Raw genomic sequence first — 16,031 nt, forward strand, 5'->3', positions numbered from 1 at the left:
TTGCAGTGCTTTTGACAAAGTAGATCACCACGCATAAACCAATAAATTTGAATAGATCAAGTCATTGGTTTGGTGACTCGATAAATCGCCCTCACACGGTATTCATTAATATGAGCCACGGTGTCCATTAGTATGAGTCAGTTATATGAATATACAGATCAATCAACAAAAATAAAAAATCTGGTGTCCCCCAAGGTTCCCATCCGGGACCGATGTTATATTTGGTGGTGTACATCTATAATATTGATCAATGCATATGTCACTGTAAATACTCGCCCTGCCGATGACAAAATATATCGATAAAAGAGCACTGACGTATAATTTATTTCAAATTTGAAAGGAATTCATAGGACTAACTACTACTAGTGTGAATTTAACAACATAAAACTAAACAAACAAAAAATGTTTCACCGTCTTGAATATGTTTTAGTCTGTTGTAAAACAGTTGTGTGTTGTTGTCTATGTCTTTTATAAAGACCTTATCTGGGTCTGCCTGCGGATCACCAGTCCCTGGGGGATATTACAGTCACCATGGGGTGGACCCCGAGGAAAGCACACACGAGGAGTGAGTCCGAACATTTTACGTGATAACAGGCTGCCTCCTGAAAATCCTGCCTCTTAAGCGTGATGTAAAACAACACACCCATCTCGGAAGGACGAATTTACCCCGTTGTATCGAGTACCCTTTTAGTTTCAAAGGAAAAAACGACTAGTCACTAGATCAACTAAACAGCAAACATTTATATTTTTATGATTTATATTTTATTTTTTATATTTATTACAATATTAACAATTATAATCAGGTACTTTCGTTTTTTTTTAACTTTATGCCATATAGCAGTAAATAAAAAAAACGTTCAAAATGTAAAACTTTATTTCAACATCATCAATATTAGTTACTGTACACACCAGGCTACTCCACTTAACATGACTAGTGTTTCAAAGATATGTTCTATTACCACAGACTGAAAATAAATTGCAGACTAAAATATATGAACCAAATATGTATACATTTGTATGACTCTACAGTTTAAGCTAAGATCCTAATATTTGGCATAAAAATTGCATCATGCTTGAGAAACCAGGACACTATTTTATGAATGCAGATAAAAATAATTTTATAAATTGTTGAAACAGGAATATTTAAATCCAATAATAATTTTAATCTCTTGGTGCTCTTTCAAGAACTTATGATGACATTGTAACCAAATTCATCATATAAGTTATGGTTTAGCTACACCATATAAAATAACACTTATTATTTACTGGACACTTTTCTACCAAATTTTAACCAAAAATAATCTAATTTTTACTACAAGACCTTTACGTCAAACATACATTATTCATTTTATATAATAGTAGACCCTAAACTCCATTTTTAATTACTATTCTCATGTAATTATTAATTATACACCAATAAATTTTATGATTAATAATATTTTCTTAATATCTATATTAGTTTATATATTAATCCTATATTTATTTTATTTAACACGCATGATCATTAAAAACAATATTTTGTCTTATGGCAATGCAGTTGTTATATGCCAATTGTATTTATTTAATTTTTTTTAAACTTAAGCACAAATGTAAAAATTAAGTTTACAATTATCATTTATAGTTTTGTTTTATTGTGAATATTATTCTAGTATGGCCTGAAAAAAAAAATGAAACGCCCAATTTCCAAAAGGTTATACCACAACTTATTTTAACGGTTCAATCAGCTGCCAATTAAATTTGAATTTCTTAAGCACTGTTTTAATAATAAAACATGAGTTGAATTCAAAAATGTTCTTAATAAATTACGGATGAATGCCTGAAATTTGTTTAAATATTATTACACTTTATAGTGCTTTCTCTTTCTAATACCTAAGTAAAAATAAAGTAACGAGTATGTTCTATTGAGTCAAATAATGACAGTATAATAAACTATACAAAGATATTTTATGTCAAAAGTTTGTGGAACCAAATGTCTATAGTAATATTAAAACATACGTAAAATTAAAAATTGCTATTTATGTTTACTTTGTATCATACAAAAACACGTGGAATTATTTACCAAAGACTCGACTATATGTGACACTTGTCTCTTATTGTTGTATATCTGTCAAAATTAGTCGTTGTGCAATGACACATCCTTTCCAAAAACCGTAACACTTTTGTATGGCTATATTGAATATATTAAAAATGGGAAAAAAATAAATATTTTTTTTTTTACCTTCGATGAACTAATATCATATTAGTACAAATTAAATACATTTCTTATTTCTTAATTTACTTAATCACTAATGAATTGTAAAAAAAATATTGCAACTGAATCATAAATGTATTTCAATCACTTCCTTTAATCAAATATTACTTTGGTGATGTAATCTCTACCTTAAGTCAGTTGTTATTGAGTTAATTCTTAAAAGTCCAGATATAAAAATCTACTAAAATCGTTGTATTTGAGGTAAACTGTACAGCGGGTTTAGACAAATCCATCCATCCATTTTCAAAACAATTTTTTTTTTCACTCCATTACTTTTGTTTTTTTTTTATGTTTTTTATTTTAATTTGTATCATCAACCGATGTCTTGTCTATGCCCGCTGGTATCAAAACTATCATCAAAATTTGACACTCGTTAGGAAATAAACTAAACAATTTATAACACAAACTATTGCTACTGGAAATTTGGCAGTTAACTGTAAAGTCTTGACACAAAATCCAATATTTTTTGAATTTCAATAGAAGACACGATTAAATTAATCCAACATTAGGAGTGCATAAGTAGCGCTTAAATGTGCAAACAGACTTGCGCAAATCGATTACTTTGTACAATCGTTATGCTTATATCATAATATTATTATTGATTTGAAATTTGAAATGTCAATAGTAGGGATAATGAACATAATACGTTAGGTGCGCTCGGCGTTTAACTGTGCAAACGCGTTTGCACAAATCGACAATCATGATCAATTGTTATGACATAACATTTACTCATATATATTTTAGGAATACCAGGTTACCTTAAAAAATATTTTTCTCATTTAAAGTAAAAAAAACAGTTTATAATAAAGATAACACACACTCTAGTTGCTCACCAATATATACAGAAATAATAAGTTTAAAATTAAAGATAACGAATCATACATTAAATAATATACTAAAAAAACATAAATTAAAAACAGTGACGTCAAATAATTGAAATAAAATAACTTTCAACGACATAAACAAAATTTTTTGTACATAAATTTAGGTAAATCAGATTTTTATAACAGAAATACATTAAATATATGAATTAATAAAAAAAAATAGAAACAAGTTAACTATTTAGTGTACATTCCAAATAAAAAGAAAATCCAATTAATACTCCATTTAAAATAACGTCATAACAATCACTATATAATATCAAACAATACATACACTAATAAAATATGGCACTGCATTCCATAAAACTCGAATTGATTTTAAAAATTAGTTTATGATGGCCTCTTGTTATATCACAAATACTAATTCTCAAGATGTGTGATGTTTCATACTTATTAAACTTTCAGCGTACTACGTCCTTAAGTATTTATTAGTTTGTTTTTTTTTTAATTAATTAATATTTTCAGTGCCGTTTCATGGTTTGTATTATGTATGAATAATTTCTATAGAAATTACATTTTTCATAATTTTATACATTACTGAGAGTTGTATACTTTATTGGCATTAAAGTATTAGCCCGTAAATACTCAAAGCTGATTTATCTCGTCATAACAAGATTTTAAAATGATTCCACAACTCTGATACAGTGGTTGATTGATTGATTTATGTATTAACAAAGCTTTTCACAGATGCTATTGCACTTTAAATACCTAATAAGCTATGAATAGTAACTGCTATAAATATTAAATAAATAAAAAATGGCCACACATTAATTATATGTAAAAATATATATATATAACTCTAAACTAACTTATTTTATTTATATAAAATTATTAATTAAATGCAAATATATATATTTCTGTCTATGGCGTGTAATGCTTGAAACATTGCTAAATTTCATAAATATTTAAATTTAATGAAAATTAAAATTAACAATGTCAGACTAATCGCGTGTGTATTACTTTCTTTCTTCTTATTAAGGCAATTGTATTGGGCCATAAGGATAAATATTTTTTTTTTTGCAAATAATATGGACGGATCCTACAAAAAATGTTGTTTGACAACATCCTATATCAATTCCAATTTATAAAATAATCATACTAAGCATGCCTTTTATTCTTTTAGATTTAAAATTACAATAACATTTTTAATGATTAAACTTGTAATATTATATTTTAAACTTTTTCAAACAATATAAACTCAAAATATCCAATAACTAAAAGTTTAATAAAAATAAATTTAACTCTGCTTCATCTTTCAAAAGACTAAATATTTTAAAGATATTTAAACAGCTATATAAAATATTACTAAAAATATAAAAATAAAAACAATAAATATCAAGGACTTATTAAAAATATTACCATCTATTATGATTTTTTAACATGAAAAATTTTTTTTTTTTTGATTCGCCGCCTTGAAAAATACTGAGAAATTAAAAAATTAGCTGCTAATTTAATGGTCTATCAGATTCTTTATTCTAAAATGTGAATATTAGCTAAAATTTGTTTCGATGTAGCGTCAATATAAAGCAATTACAATAGAATATGTTTAGGTACAGGTTAAAAATTTAACTAACTTCAATTTTTAATAAACCCCCTTTTGCCCGCCATTTTTGACAGGTTGGTTTTCCTTAAACTCTTTGATAACCTCACTTTTTTATCAGTTAGTATACTAAGAAATAATAATTGTATACGAAGCTCCTTATAATAAACACACAGTCTAAAGACTATTTACAAACGTCTATTATATATCCTAAGACTCTTCACTTTAAATCTTCCTCTTCCTCGACGTAGAGCAAATCCTCCATTTTAGTCATAAATTTGTTATTTAACACCTGTTCTTCTGGTAAAGGCTTCTGGAATACAAAAATAATCCATTTATAGTAATTTCGATATAAAACATACAGAAAACGTCTTAAGCATTCAGTGCAATCCAATCAAAATACACTTTATTGAATTAGTATACAAGCACTTTTAAATCGTCATTTAACAAACTAAATTAAGTGAAGCTATAATCGATTCGAAATGTAGATTCTACCGAGAAGAACCGGCACGAAACTCAGTAGTTACTCTTTTTTCTGAATCATACCAGTACCATATTACTATGGCAGCAGTACATATCACATTCTCTACCGCCAAACAGCTAAATAAACTACTTAATATTGTTGTGCATCGATTTGAAAAATGAGTCCGTATTACTTACTACACAAGGGATATAAATAACTATTTAATTTCTTAAGATTCTTTACAATTCATATGATATAATTATATCAAAAGAAACAGAGATATGAGTGCATGTAAATTCAAAGTATAGTACATTTTGTGATAACTGAAGTCAGAAAACGTTTTATGGTCGTTTGAAACCGACCAATGACTTTGTATTTTTATTCACAGCATTTGGTAATTTATTAAAGAATATCCTCGGATTTGATATTTTCCAAAGTTTGATTTTTGACGAAAAACGACTATATAAGTTTGTCGCATTTCATATAATTCCGTACACTATTTTCTACTTATAAAACACTAATAGATATTAAATTATAATCTGGAAAATAAACATATAGTTGATGTACATTCGAGGTAAGAAAAGGATCGTCGCCCTCAGCTCTATTTCCGTGCACTCAGTATGAGCGATAATCTGCTTTAGCGATTGAGAATGACATATTGCGTCGCAATGATTTGATGTTTAGATTCGAAAGATACTAAGAGTTTAAAACTTGATAAAGGAATGAATTTAAACTGACGAAGGTTTTCTTACTCTGACTGTACATAAGCAAAATAACACAAATAAGAAAGAAAGGTATAAAAATCGATAAACATTTGTAAAACAAGGTCATGTGTGACACACCGAAGAAATTTCCATACTTTCAAGTTCATGCAGTGCTACATTAAAAGCAATAAATTTTCACTTCTCATGTTTAATAAAAAATCTACTTACCGTAGCTGTGATTCATGTCAGTATTACTTGCATAAATTATTTACAGCATGCAATGTGTGCATAAACTTAGAAATTAGAATAAAATTCGAAATGCATCATTTATTTTTATTTGTAGAACAACCTTTGTTTTTTTAATACCTCACTTTGAAGATGTCTGTTGCTAATTAAAAATGTAGTCATTTATTAAATTAACTAAATTACTAAAGGTATTCAAATTACCCAATTCATTACTACAAAAAAACCACATCATTATTAAGGTATATTTATTAAAACAATGTGAATATATCAGACAAAATAATTGTGAAACGTTATAAAAAATGTCACAGCAAACAAAATTTAAAAACTAAACTTACTCATATACAAAAACTGTAAAAAAAAATCATGATTGTTGCTTATATAACTTTTGGCTTATCGATGCAGTATAGTATATATAGTACTGTTCTTTGTACTAACCATAAATACTTCTTATAGTTTTATAAAAAAATACCATAAACAATTAATTAACTTTTAAATTCAGTAGTAGAAGTAATAATTTGTACACAAAGAAATTATGTTATCTGTGAATGTAACTTTATTGTGAGGCCATAAAGTAAATTATGGATGTATTTGTTATCTACTTTAAAATTAAGCGATAATTAGTAACACAATCAAATTCAAATAAAATGTAACATGCAATAAAAGAAATAATTAAAATATAAACGTGCACGGCAGTGTTAGGTCAAGTTCAAAATATTGCAAAAAAATAAAACGAACATGCATAACACTATAAGCGAAACACACATTATTTTACATTACAAAATAGAATTTAGTCAACTTACATGCAATTAGTTCAAAAATATGCAATTTTTTTTAAGTTATATTTCATTACTCAGAAAAAACTTTCGAGATTTTTTTCATTTTTATAATTTAGGTCTGTTGTATTGTGTTTATTACGTCACAAATTCTCTCAAAATTTATACATCATGCAAAAAACATCTAAACTTTTAATTGATAACCTATTTATTGAGGTTTTCCTTATGAATTTAATCATATCATTAAGTATATTTTAATGAAACACATACACTATTTGGTATCAAAACGTAAGAAAACTTCGTCATAATCTTGGCTGTCGTTAAAAAAGTATTATTCATGCATTAAATTTGATAGTGATGTATGAAAGATTTTAAAAATTTCATTATTTTAAAACGAAGTTTTCAGATTAAAGCTTGTGCTGGTGTAATTAGAAAGAAAATTATGAAAACCGTCTCGGAGGCATCGTCCAATACTGGTTCGGACGTGAGTTATCGAGATATTGGTATGGTGACTGTGAAAAAAGAAAATCACTTAAGATACAGGATACTGTATATATTTTTTTTACTTAAAAGAATAATATGTAGAACGATACTTTTTATGAGTATGTTTATATAATATATATACATCGGAATTTTAAGTCATTGAGCTTGTCCTTGTCAATAAAACATGCATAAATAAACACACCACCGACACACAACATGCAGACATGCACAACAAAACCGAAAAACAACCACAACTTCAAACATACAAACTTACCATCATTCATTATTTTTTCAATTAAAAATCCTTCCTAAGCCTTTTATTTTCTATGAAAGGTCCAAGTTACTTTACATTAAAAATTTAAAAATTGATTATATTTAAATCAACTTACCACCATATCAGCTCTAGGGAACGGTGACAGGCATACAATCAGAACCGTCATATTGTCACATCCTAGACCTCCGGTCGCGCAGTTGGGAGCCAGACATACTTGCATCAGAGCCTCGCAGACGGCAGCTGGTTCCCAACCACTTAACAACCTCACGCGACAGAATGACAAGACCTCCTAAAAAGTATTACATTAATATGGTCATCGTTACTATATACACAAAGGATTTTAAATGAAATATAATATTGACAACTGATTTTTAATAATAATAAATCTTTATTCATTAAAAAGAGATTGAACAGAGCGGTTTAGTTTTATAATTGATTTGTACAATTGTATCTTATTAATTTCAATCAGTTGGGTGTAGTACTATACTTCTCTCTAGGTTATAAAATCTGTAATAAGGAGTAACAGTCCCTTTCCCTTCTTTGAGTGTTTCTTAAACATTTTGTATAACATGCAAACACGTTATAAAGATTTACAAAAAAAAAAAAAACAAAGAGAAAAATTATACAATATTATATATTCTACAGTTATTTATTCAAGTGTATGTGTGTGTTTAGTGTGTGTTTGTTGTTTGTTGTATTTAGTAAAAGACTTTACTAAATAATGCCTATTATATTGTTTATTCGTAGAATGACTTCAGTTCCTAAGATAAAATATATATTTATATTCAACTTATATATGTCTTGTTGGTCAAACAGCTAACTTGTACTATTGCAAATTTTAGTTTATGGGGTATCCATTCCATTGGACTATAAAAGTAAACAAATAAAGACCTGTACTGAAGAAAGCTATAAACACTAGACAATATAAGTAATAGTAGAGTATATAACATATATACATACCTCATTAGACAACACTTCCCAAATACCATCGCATGCAATCACAATAAACTCCCAGTCATCATTGAGTTGCCTTACTTGTACATCTGGATATGCTAAAAGTTAAAAAAAATAATTTAACTTAGAGTAACAGCCTGTAAATTTACCACAGCCGGATTAAGGCCTCCTTTCCCACTAAGGAGAGGGTTTGGAATAGTCCACCACGCTGTTCCAATGCGGGTTGGTGGAATGCACGTGTGGCGGAATTTCGATGAAATTAGACACATGCCGGTTTCCTCACATGAATTATAAACACACATTAAGCACATAAATATAGTGGTGCTTGTCTGGGTTTGAATCCGAAATCGTGGGTTAAGATGCACGCGTTCTAACCACTGGGCCATCTCAACTCGAATTTAACTTACAACAAAATAAAACGGTCTAACCATTACACATAATAAGTGAATAAGAAATAAAGTAACACCATAGTATCACTACTCATAGCATAGCATAGAAAAAATACATATTAATTGGCATTAATGTAATTAAAAGACACTGAACTGATCAATTGGATGAAGCTCAAACTTTAAAAGTAGTAGCGGTCTAATCAACTACTAAAGTTCTTTAATCTACTTAAAGAAGCAAAGTAAACTCCACATAAAGAAATGCTCATACTGTAAACTGTAAGCCACAATAGTCATATAGATATAGATCATACATATCATATATTCAAGTCACTATTTTGTACATTGTCTATTAAACATTCATCATTCACCTCAACAATGTATACAATATACGAACAAAACCCTTGAAAAAAAAAGATATACAACTAACCTGTTACTATTTGATCCCTGGGTGACATGCGATAATTACGCTTAAAAATGTAATCGCCCAAAGCACGTGAGAGAGCTAGATTTCCATTAACACGATTCAATTGCACCCAGCCCCCGCCTGCTGTTATTCTGCGGAGTTCCTCTTTATGATATGGTTTATGATCATATGACAGTACCTCGACCTACAATAATGTTAATCGTTGTTAAATTAAATGAATTATATTAATTAACAAGACATAATAAATAAATAACAAAAAAACGTTTGTTATTTTGAACCAAGATTGGTAGATATTGTTGAGGTATAAATATCATAAAATATAAGGAAATTATAGTTAAAAATACAAATGATCATGAACTTGGTATTTGCACAACTGCACGCTTCATTATTTTTAGCATCTTATAACTGATTGTTGTATAACAATTAATTCTATACTCAAACCAATGCCATTATTTAATTTTTGTTAGGGTGATATGCATACAAAAATAACAGGAACAGAAAAGTTTGAAGACTATGTAATGATAAAATATTGTCACTATAATTCTTTATTGCCACCAATAAAGTTTTTAGATGCTATTAGATAATATGTAATAAACATTTTATAGAAAGATAGCCTCTGGTAGGGCAATAACTAAGATTATAAAGATTAACTAATATCACTTACCGCACCCCTGACACTGGCTATAGCTCGGGAGTCGCCAACATTAGCACAATATAATGTATTGTCTTTTATAAGCACCGCAACTGCTGTGCTACCCGCTACCTTCTCTTGCATGTTCTCTTCCAACATAGCCTGATCTAGATCAAGAAAACCCTGAAAACATAACCACATATAATGATTTAATTGCTTCATATATAATTGTAATTCTACTCAATCCAGTCTACAGCAGTATCTGTAGATTATTCTCTTACAACTGCAAGAGTTGGTGACTATAACTAAAGTTTTTTACTTTGATTCCATACAAGATGTTCAAAAACTTATAATACCACTCAGTACAAAATATAAAAATATATCAAAATGGACATTAATTGTCTCTAGGAACAAAATATAATAGTAGATAAGAATTCCATTAAAATTTTTCAACTAATGATTGATTAACACAAGAAAACCTAAGGTAGATAATGAATAAATATGTTGTGTAATATCACAGCTTATATTTTTTGAGTCAAATCTTGCAAAAAAACAAAATAGATATTTAAGACACATTTGGGTTTTGATAATATCTAATATGTAAACTTAACGCATTTTAGTCAATCTGATCAATTTACATCATTGGCCTAAATATATGAAGCAGCAAAAGTGCATCAGTGAATAGAAGAAAGTGTGATTTATTTATTTTACTTAAATACTTGACTTAGTATAATATAAATTAAATCTACTCATCTACTGCAATAAAGTTAATCATCATACAATTTGATTTTGATCGAAATGACAATTATTAATATTCTAATAACCTGTTTCATTGCTTCCTCAATATTTCCAAGGTGATACTCAGGTCTTGCCATTATAAACTTGTGCAGATGTTTCCCCGCATATTCAGCTATGTTTGACCCTGAAATTATAATATTTAACTGATTACGAGCTCTGCTCATGTAAATATATGTATTGTAAGACAATAAATTATGTGCATATCTCTTAAATTTAATGTAAATAGTATTGTATATTATTGCATGATTATTTTGAACTCTTTAAATTTAATATCTGATCAAAAGCTTTTATGATACTTTTTTTATATAAGTTATACTTAAACAGGCACTATTGCTACAATTTTTCAATAATACTGATACTATATATAAGATTTAAGATTTAAAATAGTTAATATATACCTCCATGTCCATCATATACAGCAAAGTATGCTGTACCAGGGTCATCAGGCAGAGATAATATCTGTGTGTGTGAATCATCCATTGACACACGCCATCCTTGCATACATGAGGATCCCACAAGATATCTGGAATCCTGGCATGTTGACGACTGCTTCTCTGTCACAGGCTCAGAGAGGGTTTGCCCCATAACTCTATAGAAGCAATAATGAATAATAATTTAGACAACATGATATAACAATTTATGAATGTTTCTTGTAAAACTTAATTTTTATTTAAGGCTGATATTATGGATGGAATAATATCCCAAACAGACAAACTCCATACATACATTGTAATGAATATGGGGAATTTTATTTTGAAATTAGTGTAAATAAGTGATCTGACACACACTCATACAATACACACATAAACCAACATACTTTTTCCTAAATTCATTGATATATTTGTGACTTAGGTATAAATATAAAGAGGATGCTTATACTGATTTCTTTCACTGAACACAACACGGTATAACATATAAAAGAAAATTATAAATACAATATTTTTCTTTACCTTGATTAGTAAAGGATACTTCTAAAACAAATACGACTACGAAACTGATAACTTGTCGTTGAGTGCAAGTCAAATAGCACTTTAAAAAAATGACTTATATTATAGAAAGCCGGTCATACTTTCTATGAAATAGAACACCTAACTAAGTCTTCCATCGTCATACATGACTAAGATCTGATGTCACTGCATAAGACTTCGAAATCGAGATTAATACGTCTTCTCCAAAAGATCACTATTGAATTTAAATTAAATAAAAGTATGTTTAAGTATTTAAGACAAGTACATAATAAGATAGCGGACTACTTACTGATAATACAGAAATAACAAAACACAAGATAATTATTGCAATATCGGTTTAAAAATATAAATATGTTATATATTTACCGAACAACTTGACTAAATTACTGATAACTATACTTACAATGTTTTTAAAACTGTAACTAAAACACTAATTTGGAAGTGATTTGTTATTTAATACTGTACAAATTCCGAAAAATAAGTATCGCAAAGTGCGTAGGTAAATATCAACTAATGTGTCTATGATACAGAAACGTCAGAATTAATGAATCAAAAACATATGATCATAGACAACTTTTATAACCTTTAGATTGTACCTATTAACCCTAGTTACATCTTATTTAAAATGAAAACAACAGATCTTAACAGATCCGTTGTATTTATAAAATATTTTATGATAATAACTTCAGGGTAAAAGCAAAATGGCCAACCTTAATATTCTTGATGCTGCGAACATAATTAATATTTTCAAAATAAGAAGAAGATACCCTCTAAATTGATTTACACTTTAATAAACAAATTATTTTAACCCGAAATATAAAGTCAACGACATTAAAAACTACTACTAAAATTTCATTGATAACGACAAGCCCTTTTTTTTTAATTTTTGACAATGTAAATTTTATCGTCTGCTAGTCGTGTAAGTATTTAATAGTATATTTTGTATAATTAAAACTTTTTGTTTTTATTACCTATGTAAAATGTTTCTGCCTTAGCATCTTAGTATAATATTAAGTTAATGTATTGCATAAATATATCTATTTCTAAGCAATGTATTTCCATAAAAATAATGATTTTGTTCTGCTAAATAGAAATGTAGCCTCAAACTTATCTACCATTGGGTGACATTAATTATTCGGTAGGTTACCTAACCACAGTCGCATACATACAGTTTCACTAAAATAATATAGCAAAAAAGATACATCAAATAAAAGCAAATGTTGCCAATTTTAATAATGTAATTAATGTTGTATGTAGTAAGTACATATAATAAAAACTGAATTACAAGACTGTATTAGAATTTGTATTTGCAATAATTAGCCAAATAATAGATTAGAAGAGTAATTTTACTAAATTCAGCCAAATTTTCATGATAAAGGTGACATAGTATTTTCGTTTGAACCAGTTATTGCATTAAACGTTATAAAAGTATTTAATAGTTCCGTTAATATTGTAAAATCTAACGACCTATGTGATTACGGTATATCTAATCATCACAATAGTACGCGTGTTTAATTCCTCACAACGTATTGAAATGTTGATAAGTTATACTATCATTTAAAACTGGTAGGAAAAAAATAACACTTTGAATCACCTCCACTATGTATGACTGCAATTTTTCCTACTTGGGCGAAATATCCCGATGGCCGATGATCAATCAAATCAAATCAAAATATACTTTATTCAAGTAGGCTTTTAAAAGCACTTTTGAATCGTCATTTAACAACTATTTTAAGTTAAGCTAACACCGGTTCAGAAAGTAGGTTCTACCGAGAAGAACCGGCAAGAAACTCAGTAGTTACTTTTTCTACATTTACAAAATAAAGTCATGTTAGTTAATTACAATTATACATGTATGTAATTTATCCTGCCTGGAAGTCGACAAGTATTAATTCCACGCTTTTTTATAGTCATAAAATACTAATCAAATAAAATTTCATCTATGAACCCCAGCAATATATTTTTTGGTAAAGAAAATCGTTAAGAAAACTACCACATGTCTATCCACAGATTGACGCAGCGTGGAATAAGCTCTAAACCATCTCTCACAGAAGATATAGCTTTGCAATGGAACATTTACTGTTTGTTTACTGTTTATTATATTTTCATTATATAAGATCATGCATACCCCCATTTAAATATTGACAAATATCCAGTGTTTAATTGTTTTAATAAAACAAAAGAAAAAAAAGTAGATTTTAATTGAAACTTCTTTTTAAATAAATTTTTGAAGTTGCATTTTTGACAAATTTTGAAAAAACTAAGAAACGTAATAACTCAAAAATAGTTCACTTTTGGTTCATATGGGGGTTAAAATTATTGCAAATAGTCACCCCTATCACCTCCTAACGGATATACGTCGAGTTACCAATGACCCTGTATATAAGAGATATTATATGAGATGAAAATCTTTGAATAACTAGAAGTAAATACTTAAATTTTACTTAAATAATTTGGATGTTAGTTCTGGTTGTTATTTAAATCTATCACCGCCTAACGCAAAATAAACGAGAATTGCCTCAGCCTTGTGTATGATGTCATAATTTATTGATTGAAATAAGCATAATTTTTGCTGTGTATTTTCATTGCGTTCATTACATAAGCAACTTTGCCTACGATTTTCTTTTTATTATCTTTACGTATGGCGACATCATAATACGCAAAAACATAAACGATTTCCTCCAAAAAATATGACGTACATATCTAATGTTAACACTATAGCATAAACGTATATATATATTTAACTAATATGATTGTATTTTTTAAATGATGAAAAAGAATAACTACTGAGTTTCTTGCCGGTTCTTCTCGGTAGAATCTACTTTCCGAACCGGTGGTAGCTTCACTTAATTGTTAAATGACGATTCAAAAGTGCTTGTAAAAGCCCACTTGAATAAAGTTTATTTTGATTTTGATTAATGGGATAATGTATACGAAAGGGTTAAAAAAAATGTTCAAAAGTATATACCATTCATTTGCTAAAAGAATATTACAAAACGAATGACTCTTTACTTGATATACCTTTTGCCGGTTCTTGTTGGGCCCGATGTATTAATTTCCGAACCAGTGATATATTTTTACGATCAATAGATACTTTGTTTATTACTTAAATTGAATAATGACTTTCATTTTTTATAATGGATTCTATATAGGATATCACCATGTATTTCGCTATGCTATGCTAACTTTATCATAATCAATGATCGCGAATAATAATAAACGCTAATAATATTACGTAACAATTTATTTAATAATATAAAGTCAATACTTTTGTGTTATGTATTGTATTGTAACATTAATTTACTATAAATTCTTAGTCCTATACAAAAAACTCCGTAAAAACAAAAATCACATTTCATTTTAACTAGTTTAACAACCACATCCTGCCACATAAAAATGCAAAAAAAAAAGTAAAAAGTTCTTATCGTGCGAACGACGATTAAATATTAGTTAAGTATTAAATACGCGTCTAACCGCTGAACCATAGTGGTGGATTCGAAACCAGCAAGAAAAACTTTATGTATATTATTAAATTTGTGCTCAGCTCTGAAGTAAAGCTTCGTGAGGAAACCTGCATCAGTGTAAGTTCAGGAATGTGTATGTCATATTTATATCCAACCCTCGTTGGAAATGAAGCTCCTTATCTCCTCATAGCAAGAAGAGGCCCTAACTCAGCACTGGAACTTTGAAGCCTGCTACTTTGTTTTACTTATATTATAAAGAAGGCGCGACCACCTGCGGCCATCAGCTATAATTATGTGAATGGTGTGCTCTCATGCACGCAATGTGCGAGGTTTTTTACGAATAAAATTGGCTACGTAAGCCACATGCGAGCACATCAACGTCAAAACCGGAGTTGAAGACAGTCGCCGTGACCGAAATCGGCCAGGATCATCATCTCTCTCTCATCATCTCATCATTATAAAGAAGCATTATCTGACTGTGAATTAAATTATTCTGACTTTGTCCGGTTCCTTATCGCAGTGCAATCTTCTCCGTTCAATATTAAAAATCACGGGACCCATTGAAATACACACAAAAAAATCGTCGAAACCGGTCCAAACAGAAGATTGATGTGTATAAAGATTACACTGACTGATTGACCACAGAGCTGAGTAAAATTGATGAAACTCATTTTTTATCAATACTTTTTGCTTAACATAATTTTTTATTTGCAATACAGGTTTGATTTTTTTTTTAAGAATATACCGTTATGTTTACTTTTATTGGTGTTCTCTGGGATCCTTTGACA

The 16,031-nt window shown here is 28.7% G+C and overlaps 1 protein-coding gene across 3 annotated transcripts; it reads right to left on the minus strand.

The window, feature by feature from the left end:
* Positions 1–4,577: 4,577 nt before the first annotated feature.
* LOC124537955 (probable protein phosphatase 2C T23F11.1) lies at positions 4,578–12,314 on the minus strand. Of its 3 annotated transcripts, none has more exons than XM_047114948.1 (8): positions 11,762–12,032; positions 11,210–11,400; positions 10,838–10,935; positions 10,047–10,196; positions 9,386–9,566; positions 8,576–8,667; positions 7,731–7,904; positions 4,578–4,985 (listed from the first exon to the last, which is right to left on the minus strand). In XM_047114948.1, the coding sequence occupies exons 2-8, from the start codon at positions 11,394–11,396 to the stop codon at positions 4,893–4,895; spliced, it is 975 nt and encodes a 324-aa protein (XP_046970904.1). In that variant the 5' UTR covers positions 11,397–11,400; positions 11,762–12,032; the 3' UTR covers positions 4,578–4,892. The 3 variants fall into 3 exon arrangements, with proteins under 3 accessions (XP_046970904.1, XP_046970905.1, XP_046970906.1); XM_047114949.1 differs by lacking the exon at positions 11,762–12,032 and adding an exon at positions 12,183–12,314 and having other exon boundaries at positions 4,579–4,985; XM_047114950.1 differs by lacking the exon at positions 4,578–4,985 and adding an exon at positions 6,314–7,370 and having other exon boundaries at positions 11,762–12,035.
* Positions 12,315–16,031: the final 3,717 nt, after the last annotated feature.

This window comes from Vanessa cardui, chromosome 19 (assembly GCF_905220365.1).
Source record: "Vanessa cardui chromosome 19, ilVanCard2.1, whole genome shotgun sequence".
Classification (NCBI taxonomy): Eukaryota; Metazoa; Arthropoda; class Insecta; order Lepidoptera; family Nymphalidae; genus Vanessa; species Vanessa cardui.